The 21,981-nt window shown below is 42.4% G+C and overlaps 4 protein-coding genes across 15 annotated transcripts; 3 read left to right on the forward strand and 1 right to left on the reverse strand.

Annotated features, from left to right (window-relative positions):
* Positions 1–44: 44 nt before the first annotated feature.
* LOC108632301 (COMM domain-containing protein 3) lies at positions 45–1,336 on the forward strand. Of its 6 annotated transcripts, XM_026819534.1 has the most exons (5): positions 69–199; positions 305–378; positions 503–544; positions 609–886; positions 962–1,336. In XM_026819534.1, the coding sequence occupies exons 1-5, from the start codon at positions 114–116 to the stop codon at positions 1,130–1,132; spliced, it is 651 nt and encodes a 216-aa protein (XP_026675335.1). In that variant the 5' UTR covers positions 69–113; the 3' UTR covers positions 1,133–1,336. The 6 variants fall into 6 exon arrangements, with proteins under 6 accessions (XP_017892273.1, XP_017892272.1, XP_026675335.1 ...); XM_018036784.2 differs by lacking the exon at positions 69–199 and adding an exon at positions 45–62 and having other exon boundaries at positions 305–544; XM_018036783.2 differs by having other exon boundaries at positions 57–146; positions 305–544.
* LOC108632300 (polycomb group protein Psc) lies at positions 1,289–8,190 on the reverse strand. Of its 3 annotated transcripts, XM_026819532.1 has the most exons (6): positions 7,981–8,097; positions 7,655–7,902; positions 7,303–7,424; positions 7,080–7,232; positions 6,633–6,991; positions 1,289–6,547 (listed from the first exon to the last, which is right to left on the reverse strand). In XM_026819532.1, exons 3-6 carry the CDS (start codon positions 7,421–7,423, stop codon positions 2,891–2,893), a joined length of 4,290 nt encoding a protein of 1,429 aa, XP_026675333.1. In that variant the 5' UTR covers position 7,424; positions 7,655–7,902; positions 7,981–8,097; the 3' UTR covers positions 1,289–2,890. The 3 variants fall into 3 exon arrangements, with proteins under 3 accessions (XP_026675333.1, XP_017892269.1, XP_017892267.1); XM_018036780.2 differs by lacking the exons at positions 7,655–7,902; positions 7,981–8,097 and adding an exon at positions 8,104–8,190; XM_018036778.2 differs by lacking the exon at positions 7,655–7,902.
* Positions 8,191–8,572: 382 nt separating this feature from the next.
* LOC108632285 (uncharacterized) lies at positions 8,573–16,104 on the forward strand. The gene is made up of 22 exons (XM_026819575.1): positions 8,573–9,080; positions 9,170–9,309; positions 9,388–9,645; positions 9,722–10,415; positions 10,494–10,626; positions 10,715–11,304; positions 11,382–11,471; positions 12,050–12,292; positions 12,391–12,525; positions 12,607–12,919; positions 13,044–13,097; positions 13,168–13,284; positions 13,366–13,524; positions 13,600–13,728; positions 13,791–13,975; positions 14,057–14,165; positions 14,244–14,465; positions 14,571–14,782; positions 14,844–15,060; positions 15,137–15,320; positions 15,397–15,499; positions 15,901–16,104. The coding sequence occupies exons 1-22, from the start codon at positions 9,000–9,002 to the stop codon at positions 15,994–15,996; spliced, it is 4,464 nt and encodes a 1,487-aa protein (XP_026675376.1). The 5' UTR covers positions 8,573–8,999; the 3' UTR covers positions 15,997–16,104.
* A 269-nt stretch (positions 16,105–16,373) lies between these two features.
* On the forward strand, positions 16,374–21,719 carry ClC-c (chloride channel protein 3). Of its 5 annotated transcripts, none has more exons than XM_018036741.2 (12): positions 16,374–16,633; positions 17,163–17,213; positions 17,483–17,592; positions 17,692–17,869; positions 18,033–18,382; positions 18,457–18,618; positions 18,701–18,988; positions 19,075–19,257; positions 19,337–19,551; positions 19,624–20,184; positions 20,299–20,676; positions 20,764–21,719. In XM_018036741.2, the coding sequence occupies exons 3-12, from the start codon at positions 17,494–17,496 to the stop codon at positions 20,852–20,854; spliced, it is 2,505 nt and encodes an 834-aa protein (XP_017892230.1). In that variant the 5' UTR covers positions 16,374–16,633; positions 17,163–17,213; positions 17,483–17,493; the 3' UTR covers positions 20,855–21,719. The 5 variants fall into 5 exon arrangements, with proteins under 5 accessions (XP_017892230.1, XP_017892232.1, XP_017892231.1 ...); XM_018036743.2 differs by having other exon boundaries at positions 18,039–18,382; XM_018036742.2 differs by lacking the exon at positions 17,163–17,213.
* Positions 21,720–21,981: the final 262 nt, after the last annotated feature.

Below are 21,981 nucleotides of genomic sequence, written 5' to 3' on the forward strand. Positions count from 1 at the left end.
ACAAAATACAGTAGTGGGGGTCAGCACGCGAAGAGGAGAAGATAGAAAAATCGCTCACTCTGGTAACGTTGGTACTTGTCATCCTCGTCATCGCCGGTATTGCATCGTTTGTCATGCAGATCCAAATAAATTTCACGAGTTCAAATGTATGTCAACAATCGTTGAGCGATTCGCAATTTTTCCGGAAGGATTTCATTCAGTAGGCCAAACCGTACGAACGGATGCCGTTCATATATATCATGTGCCTGACAATTGTTGTCGTGTGTCGTATCTCGATCTGATCGGGAATTGTTTAATTTCACAGTCGGTTGGGTGAAATTATTGCGCGTCATGAAACGAAATCAACAATAAACGACAGGAGATCTCTAATTATTGCTGGCAAGTAATCGTGTTAAATAAATTCAGTATATCATAATGGAACTACCGAAAGATACCAGTGACGGTCTAAGCGATATTTTGAACAAAAGCATTTTCAACGATGATCATTTTCAACAAATTTTAGAATCGGTCGTATCTTATGTATGCGAAAACCCCGTAGAGAAGTGTAAGTATCTCATTTTGATTGGCACACGAGAGGTAAATAAATTACTACTAATTACTAATTAAAGTTGTAGGCAGCAGCAAAATATCTGATGCGAAACCGATTTTAACGAAAAAGGTGTTCACCGATGTGGCGTGCTTACTCATAGAAGCTGCCAGACACAATTTAGACGAGGAGAGCTTAAACAACGTTTTAAATTCTATACACACTGACGAGAAACGGATAAAGAAGCTGTGCGAAATATATGTGCAGAACAAGACAGCAATACAATCTCAGCTGGAATTGATAGGCAATAATCCGCCTCATATCATCGACGTTGATTGGCATTTAGATCATTGCGTCAAGGTAATTTCACGACCGAACCGAATCACGTGTCGCATCACTCTTATCTATACTCATTTACCCGATTGTAATTTTCAGTTGAACACGTGCAATTCGTTGGGTGTACCTCTTTATCACGTGAGATTTACTACGAAGAAACACGAAACGATAGATGATGTAACGTTCTCGTGTACGATACAACAGTTGCAGGAACTCGTGTTCAAGCTTAAAGATGCAGTCAGATACTCGGAGAGGCTCGCTAACGTCTAGCGTGGTTCGATTGTTCGATTTGTATTCAATTGTTAATGACGTTTCTGCACGGCAACATTTACACATTGACAATTCTTATAGTAATCGTTTAATGATAAACCAAATTTGTACGTATAAGTGTAACGGTAAAATCTGATACAAACGACAAAGATCGTGTAAAGTATATAATCAACTATATTTTTATAATTAAAAGAACATCAGCTACTTGACGTAGTTATTATTACCGTATTGTTAACGCGCGCGCGTACACACCGAGGCATGCGTACAGAACACGTACACGAATTAAAAGAGGAAAAAGAAAACTACGATCAACGTTTCTTTCATAAATAAACCATCTCAAAAAAAACTTTGTTCTCGGCCCATTCAGTGGATTCCAAATGGCGTTGAACTTTGCATCGCACGAAGCTTGTACATACATATTCTCAGCTTCCCATTCGCTCGCTCATTCAGGTACACCTTGTATACAAAAGAGTCGCGCGCGCACACAACTAATAACTTATTAAAAATACGTCGTTTTTTGCTCTACGATCAGGCGGTTTCCCTAAAAATTGCTTCCTCGTATTAGACAAAAAAATACTATCGTTACATCCTTAACTCCTAACAATATGAGTGTTAAATTATATTAATAATCGATAATTCTTTTTTAATATACCTAGTACGTGATATATATATAATATATATATAGATTTCTTTGAAACATTTTACACTATTTACAAGTAAATTTATCTGAAAAGAAAAAAAGGTCGTCCGATATTAAAAATTTTCATTTCTATACAATAAACTCTTCCTTTCTTTCCAGCGCTTATTCAAAATTATAAGAGCGGATTCTTGTACAGAATCCATGCGTGTTATCTTTAATAATTCGGTGCGATGAAACCCATCGATGCGCATACATACACACATACTTACATACGTATATAGAATCGTTAACTGATCAAGCTGGAAAGAGAGAAATCACTTATAATGTAATACTTTTTTTTCCTCATTTAACAACGACGATCACCTCGCTCTCGATACCCTAATATTACTTTATATTACAAGATTACTGTGATAAGGCCTCGGATTTTTCTATAGTTGTTTCGTTCTTTTTTCTTCTTTTTCTTTTATTAAGAAAAAAAGGGCGTACGGGAAAATGAGCCAATCGAAGAAGACTGTGTCGCAACTAAATCTATGTGGAACGTTAGATACTAATTCTCGAGGCTTTGGTTAGACATCTAGTTGACTAAATTGTAAGATACATTAAGAAACGGATAATAGAATTTGCTCGTAGATACGATAAATACTGCGAACTAACAAATCGGTGTGAAAATGTCTGATAACATTCGTCAGATGATCCATAAGCAACAGTTATCCCAATATTTTATTTATATAGTAATTCTTGCCATGTCTTGCACGGTCCTTAGACCGGATGTAACGTCGAGTAATAGCGAGCTTCTTATTCAAATCGAGCAATGCCGCGCGGTTCTAATCGCCACGATTCTTTATCGTAAAATTAAAAAAGATTTCATATCGACGATGCATTGAACATATTATACATGCACGTCTCAATAATATGTTCAATGCGTTGCTACTTAAATAATTGTAATAATTCAAATAACAACGTGCATTTCTTTCATTATGGAAAAATTGGAATATCGTGAAATATGCGTGGGAAGAATTGCAACGTGCGACGGGGATTTATCGCGCGAAATGAAGTAGAGCACGTACGTTTCGTATTATACGCGGAATCGTACGAGTTAGAATGAGTTTATGCAAAAATTATGTTTCCACCTGGTCGATCTTAGTTTCAGAATTGTTTTGCTGTCCCTTAGTCTGCTCATTTACACTTTTGGGTGCCTCTTTCTCCTCTACTGGAACTTTTCCCTCTGTCACTTTCGTTTCATTCTGTTCGCTCCGCTCCTCCGCGACCTTATCTTTCGTCGTCGTGGTCGTAGTCGTGGTCATGGTGGTGGTCGTGGTAGTAGTGGTAGTGGTGGTGGTGGTGGTCGTCGTCGTTGTTGTCGTCGTCGACGGCGACGGCGCCGACGACGTCGTTTCTTCTTTGCTTTCGTCGGTGAGATCTCCGTTGACTCGGGCATCGGACTTCTCCGTTTTAATTACATCGTCACTTTTTCCGTCCTTTCGACTCTTCTCCGTGTTCTGTCCCTCCGAAGAATTCTGTTCTTTACAGTTGGCCTCTTTCTCGGTACGCTCTTTGCCCCGATCCTGATCCGTTACCGCGGGAGGAGTTTCTGACTTTTTCGGACTAGCAGTCACCGGATTCTTACCCTGTCCACTCGTGGTGGGCGACAGAGGCGTCGATCTCGAATTTCTGACCGTCTCCGATTTCGGGATATCGGCGTTAGAAAAAGTTCCAGTCTTAGATAAATTAAATGCACTTACATCTTCCTGGGACGCTTTCTCCGGAAGATGTACCTTATTGGTCTCGAGAGACGTCGTCGCGACCGTTTGCGTTTCGGATTTGACCATGCTATAAGATGCGGGAGAGATAGCCGTTAGAGAGGTAGTTTTAGATGACTTAGGCGAGGAGTATGTACTTGGTGGTATTCTCTGAACTGTCGGGGGTTGTTGCGAGACCGAGGAGAAGCCGGTAGTTTGCGGGATATAACTAGATCGTTGATATATGTTGTTAATCGAGGGAGGTAAACTACTGTGGAAGGCACTGGGGGACGAGATTCCTATCGGCGGACGTATCAGCGGATTCGGAAACCTGGCGTCCGGGAACGGCGGAGGGAAATGAGTGTAAATTAATCTAGGATTGATATTTGGTGTCGGCGACGGTATGAAGGGACTCGTCGAGAGCATGTTCACTGGAGAGTTTTTCGGAGATATCGGTGAACCGGTGCTTCTACAAATGTCCCTCGAGAACGAAGAGCTCGAATAGTTCCTCGCACTGGGAGAGTACGGGGGTGGCGAGACGATGGGCGAGTTCACGGTAGACACGATCGGAGACAAGGTTTTAGGATCTATCTTCATCATGCTCGTGCTCCCGTTCTTCGAACTGGTAGACGTATTCGTTGTCGCCGTCGATGCCATGGTCAACTGTTCCTTCTCTTTCGACTCGTTCCCGATCCCGTACATCGGTTTCACGCCGGAGGCTGGGTTGCCCAAGTATCTCGGCATGTTCCTCATCTTGAAGATCTTCGCGGGTTTAGACTGGATCGTTTTCCCGTCGAAGAGCGCAGATTGATGCAACTGATTTTGCGCCGCTCTATTCTGATTTTTAACAGTTATGTAATTGCTTTTACTGAGTATAGGATTCCAGCATTTTGGGGGGTCGCGCAGAGTCTTGTAGCCGATCGGTTGACCGTGTTTCTTAGAAAAAGCGGAAACTTTCTGCAAAGAGTGCGACGTCGTTACCGAGGTAGCTCTACGACTGTCCTTCACGCTCGAATAAGTATTCTTGCTCTCTGCCGTGACTGCTGCGCTACTGTTAGCCGCGTAAACGGACACGTTTGGAACATTCGCGTGCTGTAGCTGTGGTTGTGGCTGTGGCTGTGGCTGTGGCTGTGGTGGTGGTGGTGGCTGCGGCTGCGGTTGCTGCTGTGGTGGTTGTTGTTGTTGTTGTGGCTGTGGTTGAGGCTGGGGCTGATGTTGTTTATTGATAGGCTCGGTAGCCATCGGCGAAGATCCATTCTTCCTGCCGATTTTTAACAAATCTGGAATTCTCGCTTCCGTTTTACTTTTTTCCTTAGAACTCTCCCCGATCTTGGCACAAATATCGTTGATCTTCGAACCGGAGGCACCGATTTTTGCGCAGATCTCATTCAAATTCGAACCTTTCATGATCAGCTCGTTCTTACGGATGGTCGATTTCATCAAGGAGATCGGAATAGCGTCGGGACAAGGAGGTACCGAATACGTGCCAGTCATTTCCAAGCTCGAAGGCTTCAAAGCTGATTCCTTTGAGGAACTTGTACTTAAACTTGGATAACTATTTTTCATAGAAGAAGAAACGTTGACAGAGGGTACGGTAAATGCTAGAGGAGTCTCCGTTATCGAGGACGTCGGTATCGGATTCTCGGGCAACTTCTGACACGGCGACGTCGTCATACGGGCGACCTTTCGACCTTTCAGCGAATTCTTTAACAATGCGTTGGTTATACTGTTTACCATGTGATGAACGGTGGGCGGGAACATGGACGTAGAAGCAGAATTGATTCCATTACCAACGGACACGGATAAGGATGACGAGAGATTGAGAGACGCGAGATTATTATTAGTCAACGGTTCGACTTGCGTGTACGGTGATTTTTGAGGAATTGTATTTACTTGTCCATTCGTTCTCTGCGATGATTCTGTCCAAGTTTCGTCCGACGATGATTTTTTCTCGGCACTCTTTTCTGTTTCGGTCGAACGTCCGTCCTCATGAGTCGCTTTCACGGTAGTTTCCGTTTTTCTCGATTCAGAATTGGCAGAAGTACTCGGGTGCGTCGACAGAACAGGCTCTGTCATATTTTCACAATCAGATCTCTGCCTCGGAGACTTGTCCGACGTGATCCCGCAATTATTCGTCAAAGGTTTCGAACCAATCTCGGCAGAATGTTTCATCTCCGTCGTTCTCGAACCATCACCAATTTTTACGTCTGATTTTTTCGAAGATTGCGGTAACGCCTTCCTGTCCTTCACAGTTTTCTTCCAGCTGCTAGTATTACTGTTCAATTGTTGCCCAGTTTTAGGTTGGAACTGTAACTTCACGCTTAGTGCATTAATTTTTGACCCTGTGCCCGCCGACTTGACCTCGTTCCTGGCATTGTGCTTACAACTGTCCAATTTGCTTTCCGCGATGATATTGTTATTTTTTGACGGCTCTCTTTGATCTTTCCTCTCAATGTTATTATTATGAATCTCATTTTCATTCCCACGGTCCATCGGTCCTTCAGACTGACCGATCTTTTGTAAAATCGCTTTATCCTCGATGTTATTGTTGTTCGGTCGGACCTTCGACTCGCCCTCGTGCTTAGAATTGATCAAATTCTCTATCTCTTCCGACGAAGTTCTTACGTCTGTTTCATTCGAGTTTCTCTGCTCGTTGAACTTCGAAGAAGCGTTGCAATCTCTGATGCTCTGTTTGTCCGAGGGCCGTTCATTCTCTCTACCAACGTCGGACGTGTTCTTTTTACTGGTCTTATCTTCGATCGCTGAAGTACTTATCGTTTCAATGCTTGTAATAGGTTCCTCGATCCTTTTCTTAAATCGTTGGTCCGTTATGTCCGTAATACTCATTATACCGGTTTCAGAGATCTTCAATTGAACCTCCTTCCACTCTCTCCTCGTCGATTTATCCTCTTTAGATTCGACAGGATCGATCCCGGCTTTGAGTAAAGACGTTGTAAAATTGACATTGTCTTCCGAAAGTTTTATTCGTTTTGGAGAAGATTCGAATATTCTGTAACTTAAATGCAATGGCACTTTCTGAAATGAATAAAACAGAAAACGTTTAGACAACTGAACTTCGTAGATGGCATGCTGTTGGGCGACGTAAACTTTCGACACTTACTCGCCTCCAATGGTAGATGTACATCACGTCCATCAATGTATAACTGCTACAGAGTGGTTCTTCCTTGTACAATATGTCCACTCTGTGTCCATCGGTCAATCCGTACTTGGCTCGTATAAGTTTTTGCAAATGAAATATCGTTACTGCGGCAGGACAACGGAGGTATCGCCTCAACAAAGGTTTCACAGCTACTTCTTTCGCATCCATGGATGGACTAAAATATTCTAGCGATAAACTAAGAGATTCGTCCGGAGAATATATATGAGACTCGGTCGGTTCTCCTCTCGCCTCTGGCGACATTGCTTCGGCGCACGCCTCGGGATGCTTCGAATAGAACTCCCTCCTGCATCTCATTTCATCTGGTGCATAAACGTTTCTCGTTATTTACTAATCGACCGTTTCCAAAGTGGAAACGTACGTTCCCATGACCAATGCGAAGCAACTTACTTTGGTAACATCCAGGTACCAATTTGTACACGATGTCCTGTAAAGTATGGTCCGGACGAATGTTGAGCAGAGGTTTACTTTTGTGCACCTGTACCTCGCATATCGGACAATACTTATTGTTCTCCAAATATCTGACGATACAGCTCCTACAAACTATATCTGAACGTTAATCTCTGCTTTTGTCGACACGGTGAATCGGGAAATGACAGAAGAATATACTTACACGAATGTAGACATTCGATAATGGTGGTGGCATCGATGAAATATCCACCGCACAACTTGCAGGTCAGCTGATCGTTGAGCTTGGACAATTGTATACGATGCCCTCCGCTCTGTCCCGACATCCTACGGGAAGAAAAATTCAATCGATCGGACATGTTCGTCTGGCAGCGAACGTAAACAGCACGAAAATTACAACACCATGGAAGACGAATGACACTACGCGCGGGTACCAAACAAAACCTGCAGTGATTCTTTCGAACGACGACCGAACGATTTGTTTTTCGAAGCTGGCACAATGTAATAATTTTCAGGGATATCGTAGTCAACGGCAATAGTGAAAATACTGAACTTACGTGGTGAATGACGCGAAAACTGTTCGTTTTATCTAGTAATCGCCATTTGACCAAAGTCAGGAAAGTTGGGTCAAAACTCGGGGTGAGATTTCACAAGTGTTCGTAAGAACGTTCATTAAAAATACTGGGTGAAACTCGTTAAATACGATCCTCCCCTCGAACCACAATCCTCTGTCCGATTCGGCAATTTTTCCGAATTTAAGTCAATCTAGTTCATCGTAAAATAGGCCACGGTACCAGGAAAAGCTCTGAGGACGACAGTAACACAAAATGGTGGATAAACAATCGTGCCAATGACATTTCCAAAAACATGAGTTTCCTCGTACGTTATATTTCATGACGGACCAGCAAAAACGTGGAAAAGATCTGTTACGTAAATGGATTATGAAAAAAACGTTTATTTATTACGATACATCTATATCGTAACGATATACGATTGTCCCACTCACGATGTCTTTATACTGGCGTACTACTCGATTCAGATCTAATATATATATATATATAGAATGCCGCACGCCGCGCACAGCCGCAGCGCGGTTTGGAGGTTGGAAATTTCGACACGAGCCGCGTGCGAGTTCGAAGCTGGAATCTTATAGGATTTATCCGGTCTACGAAACTTGTACTTTATGGTCGTATATTTTGTACAAACAGGGACAGGAAATATGGAATAGACAGAGATAGGCAATGCTTAAGATGATATTAAATATATAAGCAGAGAGAAAATCTGATATAAAATATAAGTAACGATTCTGAATTAGAAATACCAGTTTGAGGTTTGAGGACGGGATCTAACGAAAATCACCCCTTCCTCTTACACATACTATTGCACCGTAACCGTCTGCTCCGAGCTCGGCTCAAATTCGGCTTAGTAGAGAGAGAAAGCGAAACATCATTCTATCGTCATTGCTGACTGACGACGACTGATGTTTCGTCTTCTCTCTCTCTATTAAGCCGAACTTGAACCGAGCTCGGAGCACATGGATACAGTGCAAAGCAGTGCGATAGTATACGTAAGTGGCTCCCGTGGCTCCCGTCCTCAAACCTCAAACTGGCATCTCTGTTCTAAATATTAGCCAGGGACTGGAAATATAGGTTAGACAGGGATGGGAAATGCTTAAAACGACTGTGAATACCGGCCTTATGTTTGTTTATGATCAAGTGGATCGCCCAGATCTATGGGATCACCATGGCTCACCTTCAATAACCTTGCCAATGGACGCTGTTAGAGTTACAGTGGCTATTATTAAAAACATGTTTGTTGTTTACTTCGACCGAGACATTGCTACGCATCAATGACCAACGAAACATTTCTCGAGAGGTATATTATGTATATTTGATAGCCAAAATGGTTACCTTGGGCGATGTCAGCATGCAACTTTTGAAACCAGCCGAGGATCTTGCAGACTGGAAATTCCCATTGTCTCAGGTACAAATGAACATTTTTGTAATAATAATAATAATAAAACGTTCGATAAGCAAATACGAAAGGGGTATGTTGTTTTGCCATTGCTACAGATTTTAGAGGATTATTATGTCCTGCTGGAAGAACCATGCGACGTAAACTTTGGAGAAGCGGGAGTGGTAATTCAGAATTCTACTAATGTATACGGGCGAAGAGTTGAAAATTTGTACCGACTTTTAAAACAAGCTACTGAGTAACTAAATAACATTCGTATTTGTTGCGTTAAGTCGTGGATACGTCGTGTTTAATCGTGGTCTTATTTTTCTATTAGAGCAGACGAAAAGAATTCTCTGCATAAAGCAAAAAGTAAGAAGAGTCACGTGGATTTCGATGATTTTGTCATGGTCGATATGGAAAACGATGTTGGGGTGAAGAATATCGACAAGAAGGAGCAACCTCAAGCACAGAAGAAGATCAAACTGTTGAGTCGCCAGTTCACCCAATTGGAAGCTGGCGTGGCACAAACGTGTGTTCCTATTAAAATGTACGATGTCACGGGAGAAGGGATTGGGAAGAAATACGATTTCAGGTAAAGAAATTCATTGTCATAGCCTGAGCAACCTTAAGGCTCAGCTTTTTTCTAATTGGTTCGTGTCGACTTTCAGATGTAATCAATGTGTAAATACAAATGGGATGCTTGTAGATGAACTGACGTCATACGATTTTACTTGTATGCTGGGTTCTCCCATTAGAGAAGAAAGAAATTCTTTTTCCATGTTTACAGAGCCAACGACTCCATGTACTGCAACTTCAGGATATCATTCTGATATCAGGTTTCAAACCGATAACAACTCGACCCTGCTTCATGACGATATTCATGATGAGTTCGAAGACGAACACAATTTTTCGTCGATAGAAAATATTACAGAGAATAATGAAAACACGACGAATAATTGTAACGAGTTTTCTTCTTTTAACGATGATAATTTAAACGAGATCATTACAGGAATAGACATGCTTCGGGAAGAGCATATCGAGTTAAATACAGTAGAAAATGGTCGTGATTCCTTGATTGGGAACACGAGACGTGTAACTGATAATGAGAAAGAAACGAAGAGTCAGGATGAGAATATAGAACCGATTGAAATAGGCGAGCAAGTAGAACGTAATAGACCGGCTCACAAAAAGAGTCGGAAGAACAAGTGGAAACCAAAAATAACGTCAACACGTTGTAAATCCGATCTGAGTAAAGATGTTTGGAAGCCGATGTCGATGACCGAAGGAGTAAAGAAAAATTTCACTACCGATACATGCGTGTTGAAAATACCAGAGTATGTTTCTCTGGTAGATTCGAGAATGGTATGTATAAATAGCTATTAGGTGTCGATGAATATTCGAGCAACGCATACGATGTGTGATAAATTAATTTCCGTTTAGAGAAAGCGTAAACGTGTATCGGAGGATCGCAAACCGGAATGTTTGGCGAGGTTCATGTTGCGCGAGAAATCGCTGGCCGAATTAAACAATGTACGCGTGCCACCGAAACCGAAGTTCGAACGTTTGCAGAAGCGTAAGTTCGCTTTACGATAAAAAATGTAAGACGACGAAATGTTGGACGTCGATTTACCAAGTATTTTCAAATATAATTATTTTGGCAGACGAACTAGAAGATTTCATGAAGAATCTCGACAAGTGTTTAAACACGTTCGAGACAGAGGATGTCAATGGTAATAGAACTTGCCTTCAGGAAGCTACCGAGTCCTATGACGACGTTCAATATGAAACGGTCATGGACGTGGATACGGAACCGTTGGATTTTCTTGTACCGTCGAACGATCAAGATAAGAGAGTCGAAAATAATGAGAGCGAAATTGAAGCAGATATCACGTTGCCATTGTCGATTTACGATAACGATGCGTGCAACGCTACCGAGGTATCTCCCGACTCTTCTAACAATTCGTCTAATTCTTTATCGAATTACGAAACGTTGATCGAAGAGGAGATGAGACAGATTTTTAAGGGCGAAGACAGGACAGAGTTGAGTCGGACTGTAACGAACTGGCATGCGTTCCTGCAGCCTAGATTGTCGGACAGCGAGAGCCAAGCTGAATTTCGAATCCACGAATACACTTCGAATATAATAGACGCATTACGAGAGTACGAGCAGGAGAATTCGACTTTTGATAATATCGTGCGAGGCAAACCTCCGTCTGAAGTGGCCAGATACTTCTTAGCTTCGCTAGAACTGGTACATATTTCGTTTAATCATAGCCAACGTTTATTTGTAAATTAAGAAGCGAATTAAAAGCCGTTCTATTGTTGCAGGCCAATACTTGTAACGTGGAAATAAAAGAAACCTGTGATAATATAGAAATAAAACTGCTTAGCGACAAAGGGGATACTAAGCAAACGAGATAACATCGTTTAACTGTTATATACAATCCTGAATATTTCATGAATCTATAAAATATATTGGATTTTCCACGATTTTAATGTGTACATATCTATTATTCGTATAGAAAAGATTGCTTTGACATTTAATTTCAGGCAGATCCGCCGACAGCCTTTTCATTTTTTATTATTTATCTACTTATTAATAGACGAACGCGAATCGCGCATGCGTGGCCGTCGAAATATCACTACTTGCCGGCTGAAATATAGGTTTTCGTGTGCATGCGTTTGCGTTCGCGTTTGCGTTTATCGTACATCAATCTCACGTCGGACCGATTCAGGGATGGGTTTCGTCTTTCGCATCGTTTCTGTTCTATTTCTTACGAGATGTACGAAAATTCTGCGTAACAAACGTTTATTGCTCCATTAAATTGCTTAATAGCGACCAATCAGCCAATTCGAATCTGTTCGGTGTCTCCCCTTCTTTCTAATTTATTTCACGTATAAGGGATACATGCCTCTTCGGTTCACAATTCTGTTTTGGTAAGTGAACAGCATAGCATTTCACTTTGAATTACTACATATTAATTATTTGTTTCAAGGAATTTATGATCATGGAGAAGAAAAGCATGATATTACAACCATGGAGCCTTTTGTTTCTTATCCTGACACAATTCTTAGTACAATTCTTAACGTCTATGTACCTGTACACTTACATTGCCCATGTGGAGACAAACGTTGCCGTGCAGAACCAAGACCTATTAGAGGCTGAGAAATTATTAAGGAGGAAACGCAGCAGTGCACTGCCCGTGACCGAAGATAATAAAGTCGTAGACACATCGAGAGTACGTACCATCACCGACGTGTCCTCATACGTTATTTTCGTTTACAAATCCGTAGCCTGATCGTACAACGGGATTTGAATATGATATCTGTGTCGCAGATGTGGCAGGAAAAAGATATGGCAAAGGAGTCTAGAAAAGTGACCTCGCCTCCTACGAATAAAGGCGTATCGTCGTCTCCTATCACTCCTCTGGGAAACGAATGGCTATGGTTGAACGCGGACACTCGAGTGCAGGTTAATAATTCATTACACTCTTCGACGATCGGCTCACGATGATAGACGATCAATTTTAATTAAAAATATTGTGCCTTTTAGCTTGATGCAATTGAAAACTTTTGTCGGTCATCAATGAAATATTGTCCACCAGGATTGCCAGGAGCGACAGGAAGTTCGGGGACTCCTGGAGAACCGGGACTTCCTGGATTGCAAGGAATGACCGGTCCGCAGGGACCGCCTGGTATGAAGGGTGAGAGAGGACCTCCCGGTTTCGACGGGAGAGACGGAATACCGGGAGAACCTGGTCTCGACGGTATTCCCGGTCGAAGCGGTTTGGACGGCTCGCCCGGTACAAATGGCAAACCTGGAGTGAACGGATCTCCCGGTCGTCCTGGACGTAACGGCACGGACGGTATGTATGCCGTACGACCATAAACGTGTACGTACGTGCGAATAGGATATGATTTGAGAGAAGGCCAACGCGTTCGACGTTTTACTGTACGAAACCGGATGTGATGTGTCTTTTGTTATTTCAGGGAACCCGGGACATACGGGACCACAGGGACCACAGGGACCACCGGGACTGCGTGGTAACTTGACTTTATTTCGATCCTTAATAAATCTCACGAAACGATACGATGACGATGTGAATAAATGTAGGAGACATGGGTCCTCCCGGCAGGCCAGGGCAAGATGGTACGCCAGGGATATCAGCGTGGAAAGTGAACATGAACGATTATAATTTAAACGATTTGTTGGTTCCGCCTTCTATCCTTGGTAAACGTTTCCTCCGTACCTACTTCACTTTCCATTGATACCTCAAACATTTTTTTATCAATGCTCCGTATTCTTTTTCAGACGATCCGATGTCGTCCATGACATCGAACTCTACCAGAATAATTTCTGTCTACGAAAGTACTAATTTACGGTTAAAATGTGCAGCGAGCGGCAAGCCGGAACCTACCGTTCAGTGGCTCAGAAGCGACGGTTCTGCCGTCCCACTAGGATCTTGGCACGGTAATACCAAATATAATATCAATAGTCATCAGAATCACAGTTTTCTCGACGTAACTGTTACAATTTGTTCGACAGTGAGTTCTGTAATTGGCCATACGTTCAATGTCAGCTCGGTGAGCAGAGAGCATATGGGAGATTACGTTTGCGTCGCTGACAATGGAGTTCCCCCGCGAGCATATAAAAAATACCAACTCCAAGTTAAGTGTAAGTACCTCGTGACATGACTCGAATACTCCGTTTATGTTTCATAAGGTTCTTCGTTTCAGTCCCACCGTTTATTCAAATACGCAATCAAATAATTCGCGCGCGCAGCGGAACCACCGCGATTCTAGAGTGCGAGATCGAAGCGTTCCCGGAACCGGACGTCCATTGGGAACGCGACGGTGGACGCCAATTAAAAATGTCTGAGAAGTATAGGATGGAAGTTTACGATAGAAGAGATATGTACAAGGTGACCGATGCTGGATAAATGGTACTTGATAGTCTGTGCGTTGTTGTTTCCATTTACTTTTATTTCTAAATGATTTTTTAGCTTAAAGCGCGTCTGAAGATCACAAAGATAGGGTCAATGGATCACGGTACCTATCACTGTGTTGTCAAAAATGATCTTGAGACCATTAGGGGGTCATTCACGGTCGATGGTTAGACACATCTGTCACGCAATTATTTTCCCCTCGATCATTTCGATGATTAATTCAAATTACAATGTTGCGCGTTAGATATTCATTCGAAGAGTTTGGATAAGTCTAAAGTGGGAAGGCAACACGTTACTTATGGAAAACCGGCGCCAAAACACGTCGACCTTGAAGATCTTTGCGGACCACGTGAAACGTGCCCCACGTGCCCCGTTCTCAGATGTACTTTCACAGACGTTGCTGAATACTTGAAAATCCAGCCGTTGAAGAATATTAATTTCACCGGACTTCCACCGAGACTCGCAGGTAGAACAGATTTTCAGTTCACAACGTTCGGTACACAATCCCGATTCACGTAACGCGGCGAATCGAGTTAATGACTGTACAACAGCGTATTGGTTCGTATTACAGACGGTGTAATAGAAGCAGTGGGGAAACCTGTCTTGAAAGGTACCATGGATGATCATTACGGAAGTTGGATGCACGACGCCAAGTTCGACGGTTACCCGGAGAAGCTTTGGGTCACACGGAAAAATGATACCTCTTTCATCTTTGAATACAAATCGAAGGACCATTATAAAAACTCCAGTTCATATTCCATCGCTTTACCATATCCGTTCCAGGTACGATTTGATACTTTCGATTTTATCACTGTACATTGTACCATGTTCGATTGATCTCTAGGGGAACGGGCACGTGATTTACAACAGATCTTTCTTTTACAATCCCATAAATCGATCTTCTATTTATCGTTTCGATCTCCATTCCTTCTCCGATCACATCTGCGACGAGTACACGCGATGTGAACTGCATCTGCCAGGGTTGTTGGTCAACACGAGAAATTACTTGTACACGCCGAACCATAATTTCAACTATGTAGACTTCAACGTCGACGAGAACGGTAATATTACGAATAATTTGTAAACCGATTTTGAAAAGAGAAGATGATACATAATTATTGTGTAACCTAACGACAGGTTTATGGGTAATATACGGATTACCGTCGAATAATACAGTGGTGATAAAAATTGATTCGTCCAGCATGCATATTCAACACGCATGGAACATCAGTATCGACAATCATAAGTTCGGGGAGATGTTCATTGCCGGGGGGGTGCTCTATGCTGTTCACAGCGTTACAGAAGAAACGATGAAAATAAGGTAGAACTTGTAAAGAACAGCAGAAGCTAATACGAATTCGAACAGAATTGATGCATAAAAGATGGTTCGTTTACAGACTGGCCTTCGATCTTTACAAGAACGTTACGGTACCGGTTCATTTGTCATTTACAAATCCCTATCATAAGACTACATCGGTCAGCTACAACCACAAGACGAAAGTAAATGTTCCACAGTCTGAGAAACGAAGTGATCTTAACACTTTATCGACCGCTAGCCTATTTTTCAGCTTTTCGATTGCCAACGCTTATCGACCGCTAGTCTATTAATCGGTTTTTAACTATCGACGGTTTTCGTACAGTGGGTTGTTGTTGTTTTTGTTTTTGTAATTATGCGGCGTCAACGTCATTGATTTACTGTTTTCGCAGTAGCTGTATACTAACCACTCCATATCTTTATCAATTATAATATTTTTTTACCGTTTCTAATGGATAAAGACTGTGCAGATGAAGAGTTTTGCTTAGACTAAACCGGTACTTACTGAGTGGCAGCCTCAACCACGACCGGTCGATAAAGTGTTAACGAAAGACCATTTGCACAATTATATTTTATCTATTTTCAGGAACTCTACACTTGGAACAAAGGGAATCAACTGGCCTATCCCATTAAGTTTCAAGGATCGGCGAACATTACAGCGAAAGATGAAATTGGAATTTAAAGGTCTAACCGACGTATCAACAATTTTCGTCTATATTTTATTCTATAACTTGTCAGTAATGTACCAACGAACAGACAATAACAAAAGTACACCCTCGTTCAATTCTAATCAGAGTATTCGTTCAATCACGTCTCCTCCTTTCCATCATTTAATCAGAAGAAGCAGCTCATCTGTTATCATCAATCTAAAAAATTGTGCGAGATATCCCATTTTCCGGTAGAAAGCAATTTCTAATCCCTATCTCTATACCGTGGTTTACATATACGCGTGTAGTATATATGTATATGTATATATGTACTTAGCATGTATCCGAGTACGTAGATCGGTTCGGTACGATTCAGTGAGGTGGCGTGTGACGACACATTTAATTAAAGAGAAAGAACGTAGAACGTAGGGTAAACGAGGAAGGGAGAACGAGAACGGTTTGACAAGTCCTTGCTCGTACACGACATACGACGACACGACAGACATACGATTCTCCCCAGTTTCTCTCGGATTGAAACGAGCCTTATTCACAGTTTAGGTGTGCAAACCTTGTTCCGTGGCAAGTAAATGACATAAGCAAATGTTGGAACGATAAGGAGGAGAAAGGGAATTGATGATTAGAAAGCTGAGGAGCATTCTACTCGGAAAGATGGTGAGTACGAGCGAACGACTCGTCATTCCGATTTATCGCCAGCATTAGCCGATAATTCGACAGATACAATTACGTAAAAATGATTAACAATCAGCCTTACCGTTAAATTTAAATGGCTGATTTTCTACTCGATGATTCATTGGTCTCTTTCCTCGAAACATTTTCCTTTGATATGTTACACGTTACGTGGATTCAGTAACCTCGTCAGAAATTTGCTTCGAGCCAGTGTTTAATTTTATCGTTAATACGAACGTTATCGTCTTTCTGGCGAGTTTCCGTACACGTGAAAATCGAGGACAGACGCTCTCGAGAATAATCTTCGATTCGATCTTCATCGGAGATTATTTTTTCAAATCGTTATCTGCCTTTTAAACGAACATCGAAAATGTGTGTCACATGACAGAAAATACGAGGAAATATTTATTAGGATTTTTCTGGATTTTTTCTTGGATCAGTCGTAGTCGTATCTTACTAGCTTAATATCGAACGTAAATTATAATACAAACAACTGTACTAATTTTTAAATTAGATGTGCCATGAATTATTCATCAGCATAATCCGGAGACCATACACCTCGAACGTAAGATAATCTCTTATGAGACTATACTTTCAATGTACTTGACGATGTAGTCAGAAGCAGTGACGCTGTATCGAATCAAGTATTAGTTAACTGTTTCGAACGTATTAGAGATAAATGTATTCTTCGTTCCTTGGTAAGCGAACAGTAGAGATGTACGAGAAACGTGCGACACTTCTGGCTCCTTGCTACGTACAAAATATAATCAATTTTTGTATCATTTTACTGTACGTCGTTCCGATACACTTACGCAGTCGATCATTTTCTTACAGATGGGAATGCCATGGAGAAATTTCCATTGAAAGGTACGGCATTAGCAAACAACACAATATCCCAAAACAGTCATCATTCGTTGACTACTTACCAATCGGTCGATAGAAAGGTGAAGATAAAATATGGAGAAATTTAACGAGAAAGTAATAAATGAAATAGAATCGAACGATGACAAGAAAGTGGAACGTGAAGGCTCGATTGATTGCAGGTAGAGAACTCGGATGATGTGTACTTCGTAGGAGATGTACGCTCGCGAAAACGAACAATAGCGCGCGATACTAATTTAAGCAGCGACGACGACATGCTCGAAGTCAGTAACGTGGGCTCTCACGGCGAAAACGCCGCTCTTTCCGAACACATACGTATCGACGATGCTTCCTCACATAGTGAGTAATGCGTGAACGCGTGTATCCACTCGTATCGTGTCGTATCGTATCACCGTCGCCCATCGACGAATACGTATCGTACTCGATACAAGCGGACACGCACGTAGCGTACAATCGTTAAACTGAAAACGTTCGTTTGTTCTCCGTCGCTTTACTATTTCAGTTTCAGTCGATTCTGATGACATCCCTGGGATCGGACAATACGATGACTTCCACACGATCGATTGGCAACGGGACATCGCCCGAGATCGTATGCGTCACCGATATATCGTGAAGAAAAAGCACGATTCCATTTGGGGTCTGATCAAGGGAGCTCACGATGCTTGGTCCGGATGGCTCTGCGTTTTATTGGTCGGTCTCTTTACCGGAGTCGCGGCAGGTATCATAGATATCGGGGCTTCCTGGATGACCGATTTAAAATTCGGTATATGTCCACAAGCGTTTTGGTTGAACAAAGAACAGTGTTGTTGGAGTTACAATGAGACGACTTTCGACGGTGGGAATTGTTCGCAGGTACGTTTTATTTTTCTCTCGCACAGCGGATTTTATCCAAGAAATATATGATAAATGATCATGCTCGTTTCCAGTGGCGAACGTGGCCAGAAGTGTTCAATCAGTCGAAAGACGGTGCGGGCCCTTACATGATCTCTTATATGTTTTACATTGCTTGGGCCTTGCTATTCGCTTCACTCTCCGCCTCCTTAGTAAGGATGTTCGCTCCATACGCGTGCGGTTCCGGTATTCCTGAGGTACGTAAACGATAAAGGCGAATCGATGAGAATCGTCGTTTGGACGTTTTTAAATGACGAAACTTGACCGTTGACTTTGCAGATAAAGACGATTTTAAGTGGATTTATTATTCGCGGATACTTAGGGAAGTGGACATTGATAATCAAGTCAGTAGGTCTGATCCTGTCGGTCTCGGCGGGTTTGAATTTAGGCAAGGAGGGGCCGATGGTTCACATAGCTTGTTGTATAGGAAATATATTTTCTTATCTCTTTCCAAAGTACGGTAGAAACGAGGCAAAGAAAAGAGAAATTTTGTCGGCCGCAGCCGCCGCCGGTGTCTCGGTCGCTTTCGGTGCTCCGATCGGAGGTGTACTTTTCAGTCTCGAAGAGGTATTGAAGCAGAGTCAAAGCGTGCATCACACTCGCGGTCCTCTACGCGTGATAACCGAAGATGATTAATGAAAGAAACTCCGCAGGTGAGCTACTACTTTCCGTTGAAAACGTTGTGGAGGTCGTTTTTCTGTGCCCTGATAGCCGCCTTCATTTTACGATCTATAAACCCGTTCGGTAACGAGCACTCGGTACTCTTCTACGTGGAATACAGTAAACCTTGGATATTCTTTGAACTGATACCGTTCGTCATGCTTGGAATAATCGGGGTGAGTTCCTTTTTCCACGCGCCCTCTTTTTAATTGAAGCATCGTTGAACATCTCATCTTTTCTCTTCCTTCTCATTAGGGCGTGATTGCCACTTTGTTCATCAAAGCGAATCTCTTTTGGTGCCGGTACCGGAAAACTTCGAAATTGGGTCAATACCCGGTCACAGAAGTTCTGATAGTGACGGTCGCCACCGCCGTTATCGGGTATCCAAATCCGTACACAAGAATGAGTACGAGCCAACTAATTTATTTATTATTCAGACAATGCGGCGTATCGAACGCAGACATTTTATGGTCAGTGAATACCATCAACGCCGAACCGATACGTCAGACATTCGAATGTTCACTCATTTTTTCTTTACACAGCGATTACAATAGAAACTTCACCGCTGTCAAGTCAGCGATCGAGGTAGCAGCGGCCGGGCCAGGAGTCTACAAAGCTATATGGCTTCTGGTGTTAGCGTTAATTCTGAAACTCGTCATGACGATATTCACGTTCGGCATGAAAGTACCTTGCGGACTGTTCATCCCTTCGCTCTGCCTGGGGGCGATCATGGGTCGGATCGTCGGGATCGGGATGGAGCAGCTCGCGTACAATTACCCGCACATTTGGATATTCAGTGAGGCGTGTTCGACTGGGGTCGATTGTATAACACCCGGGTTGTACGCGATGGTCGGCGCTGCGGCCGTTCTCGGCGGCGTGACGAGAATGACGGTCTCCCTCGTTGTGATAATGTTCGAACTGACCGGAGGAGTACGATACATCGTGCCGTTGATGGCCGCTGCCATGGCGAGCAAATGGGTCGGCGATGCCCTCGGGAAGCAGGGGATTTACGATGCCCACATCGGCTTGAACGGGTACCCATTCCTCGACAGCAAGGACGAGTTCCAACACACCACTCTCGCCGCTGACGTCATGCAACCCAAGTAACGGCATTACGATCGATGTTGAACCGCGGATTTTACGCGTTTTAAAATCTGCGGTTTTGTAGCGAATCACGTCGCATCGAAGAATACGAAGAGAGTTCAATTGTTTTTCAGGCGAAACGAAGCTCTTCACGTGCTCACTCAAGACTCGATGACCGTCGAAGACGTCGAGAATCTGTTGAAGGAAACGGAACACAACGGGTTCCCAGTCATAGTCTCGAAACAGTCGCAGTACCTCGTCGGTTTCGTCCTACGCAGAGATCTGAATCTGGCGATCGCCAACGCTAAACGTATGTCGGACGAAATTACCGGGCAATCATTGGTCCTGTTCACGAACGGAAACAACGTTCAAGCTCATTCCCCACCGCCGTTGAAGTTGAAAAAGATTCTCGATATGGCCCCGATAACGATCACCGATCAAACGCCAATGGAGACAGTCGTCGATATGTTCAGGAAGTTAGGGCTGAGGCAAACGCTCGTTACGCATAATGGGTAATCGTTCTCTCCTTTTACGAAATCAATTGATCAATTGATTCGTGAACCGAATAATTAATAATAATCGTCTTCGTTTTTTCACAGCCGATTACTGGGAGTTATTACGAAGAAGGACGTATTGAGACACGTGAAACAACTTGACAACGAAGATCCTAATTCTGTACTGTTTAATTAAAAGATTTATATAAAAATATATATATATATATGCATATACATACGTATGAGAGATACACGATGTTTTATCATGCGTAGTATCGACCGAAACAGTTAGACATACATACCAGCAATATGATTTTTAATCTCCACTTCTGTTAGATAATTTCCATTCTGAATATGCGCGAGCAGGAAGATTGTACCAGCGCTTAATACTCAATCTTAATTTTTATCTACGTTCATAGAATCTAATTATTACACGATGATAGTATGTAAAGCGTTGTCCACATCACATTAAACACACGTTATACACGAATTTTTATCCAAACGGATTTTTATAGCTGGGTATCGTAGATCGAAGAACATTTTAACACACGAGCGAGCGTGTTACATGCGTAGGACGGTGCGTAAGCGCGTATCATGCGTACATCTGATAGTCGACGATTCGTAAGAAATTAAGCATTGAAAGTAACAGAAATTTTATTTCGTCTGTAACGTTACGTTGTAATCAGGATCTAGTTTCGTCGTACAACTGTACAACAAAAAAATTGCCGGAGTGACTTAAGTTCAAGTGAAACAGTGAGAAGAGGAAAGCATTTTGAAATTCAAGTAAAGATCGATGTGAAATGTAAAACTTTAAGAAGTTCCATCCTATACGCAGCACGTATCAAATGTTTGCGTCTACGATCCACGACCGCGAGTGTCCAATCCCAATATACATATGTACATATATATATGGTCTATATGCAAACGTATTACGCGATGCGTCGACGTGTGTAAACGTGCATACCTGCGCGTTCGCGGTATGTGAAAAAAAAAAAAACAAGAAATTAATCCAAAATATTAACATGTAAATATTATTTACAGTAAACTCGTGAAGCGAAGTACCACCGGTGATTTTTTATTTCCGTTCAAATTACTTTCCCACTATTGCCTCGATAATTGATTTTAGTAGGAAAGACATGAACAAATGGTTACTACTGGCGGGAGGATATATATAAATGTCTATGCAGAGGGGAACGAATTATGCGTAGGTTCGTGTGGGCAGTTAAAGACAAATTTTAAATCGTGTCCAGTCGACGAACTGGACGTGCTCCGTTTTAGAATAGCGGTCGAGCATCTCATCTGGAAAGAGGAACGCTAGAGGAC

This window comes from Ceratina calcarata, unplaced genomic scaffold, assembly GCF_001652005.2.
Source record: "Ceratina calcarata isolate Rehan_Ccalc_2016 unplaced genomic scaffold, ASM165200v1 scaffold153.2, whole genome shotgun sequence".
Classification (NCBI taxonomy): domain Eukaryota; kingdom Metazoa; phylum Arthropoda; class Insecta; order Hymenoptera; family Apidae; genus Ceratina; species Ceratina calcarata.

Bases quoted from the DNA above. Each gene is read 5' to 3' on its own strand.
- LOC108632300 (XM_018036780.2), bottom strand. From the start codon at position 7,423: ATGTCGGGACAGAGCGGAGGGCATCGTATACAATTGTCCAAGCTCAAC. The intron at 7,233-7,302 runs GTAAGTATATTC...GTTCAGATATAG, and splicing joins TATCGAATGTCTACATTCGT to TTTGTAGGAGCTGTATCGTC. The intron at 6,992-7,079 runs GTAAGTTGCTTC...TTTATGCACCAG, and splicing joins GGTACCTGGATGTTACCAAA to ATGAAATGAGATGCAGGAGG.
- ClC-c (XM_018036741.2), top strand. From the start codon at position 17,494: ATGGAGAAATTTCCATTGAAAGGTACGGCATTAGCAAACAACACAATA. The intron at 17,593-17,691 runs GTGAAGATAAAA...GATTGATTGCAG, and splicing joins ACCAATCGGTCGATAGAAAG to GTAGAGAACTCGGATGATGT. The intron at 18,989-19,074 runs GTATTGAAGCAG...GAAACTCCGCAG, and splicing joins TACTTTTCAGTCTCGAAGAG to GTGAGCTACTACTTTCCGTT.
- LOC108632301 (XM_026819534.1), top strand. From the start codon at position 114: ATGCAGATCCAAATAAATTTCACGAGTTCAAATGTATGTCAACAATCG. The intron at 379-502 runs GCAAGTAATCGT...AACAAATTTTAG, and splicing joins GAGATCTCTAATTATTGCTG to AATCGGTCGTATCTTATGTA. The intron at 545-608 runs GTAAGTATCTCA...TACTAATTAAAG, and splicing joins CGAAAACCCCGTAGAGAAGT to TTGTAGGCAGCAGCAAAATA.
- LOC108632285 (XM_026819575.1), top strand. From the start codon at position 9,000: ATGGTTACCTTGGGCGATGTCAGCATGCAACTTTTGAAACCAGCCGAG. The intron at 12,920-13,043 runs GTATGTATGCCG...TTGTTATTTCAG, and splicing joins TGGACGTAACGGCACGGACG to GGAACCCGGGACATACGGGA. The intron at 15,061-15,136 runs GTAATATTACGA...ACCTAACGACAG, and splicing joins CTTCAACGTCGACGAGAACG to GTTTATGGGTAATATACGGA.